This window comes from Etheostoma cragini, chromosome 12 (genome assembly GCF_013103735.1).
Source record: "Etheostoma cragini isolate CJK2018 chromosome 12, CSU_Ecrag_1.0, whole genome shotgun sequence".
NCBI classification, from domain to species: Eukaryota; Metazoa; Chordata; class Actinopteri; order Perciformes; family Percidae; genus Etheostoma; species Etheostoma cragini.
In genome coordinates this window covers 23,325,086-23,325,788 of record NC_048418.1, presented here as the reverse complement: position 1 = coordinate 23,325,788, position 703 = coordinate 23,325,086, and the positions used below count along the sequence as shown (strand labels likewise).

The 703-nt window shown below is 48.4% G+C and overlaps 1 protein-coding gene across 1 annotated transcript in view; it reads right to left on the bottom strand.

The window, feature by feature from the left end:
* The window catches only part of fndc7a (fibronectin type III domain containing 7a), an 11,173-nt gene that overhangs the window by 9,277 nt on the left and 1,193 nt on the right, over window positions 1-703 (bottom strand). The window contains exon 3 of the mRNA XM_034888766.1: window positions 279-536. Within this exon, the coding sequence (XP_034744657.1) occupies window positions 279-536 (258 nt within the window). The remainder of the gene's footprint in view (window positions 1-278; window positions 537-703) is intronic.

Below are 703 nucleotides of genomic sequence, written 5' to 3'. Positions count from 1 at the left end.
CCCCCCCCCCCCCCCCCCCCCCCACATGTTCCATTGTGATGTCCAACAGTCCAAAGATATTCTGTTCATAAAGACGACCCACGGGGAAAACTAACAAATCCTCACAGTGGCAATAAATTATGATTAATTCATTACCAAAATAGTTGCAGATTTACTTCTGAAGGATTTATCCACCCCTGTAGAAATGTAAGACACATGTCTTTATGGAAATTGTCTGAATCTGAATCAGCACCAGGACTTCTTTTCCTCCTTCACCTCTCCTCGCTGGTGTCACTGACCTGTGGTCTCCTGTGTCGCCGCGCTGCTGAGGACATTGAGAGCATTGTCCATGGCTTCGAGCTTCATGGTGTACACCGTGTTTGGGGACAGGGAGTTGACTGAGCCCATCACGACGTTGCCGCCGAACTGGGTGAAGACTGACGGTCCCGGCGAGTTCCTGGGTGTGGCTGTGACCTTGTAGGAGCTGGCCCCGGTGTAGCCGCTCCACTGCACTGTCATGCTCTTAGATGTGACTGTGAACACTGACACAGTGACGGCTGACGGAGGTAGAGAAGAAAGCAATGATGGGATGCATTCAAAAAGGCGTATAAGTGATGTTATCACACATAAATACACACACACACACACATACATATACAGTGGGTACGGAAAGTATTCAGACCCCTTTAAATTTTTCACTCTTTGTTTCATTGCAGCCATTTTC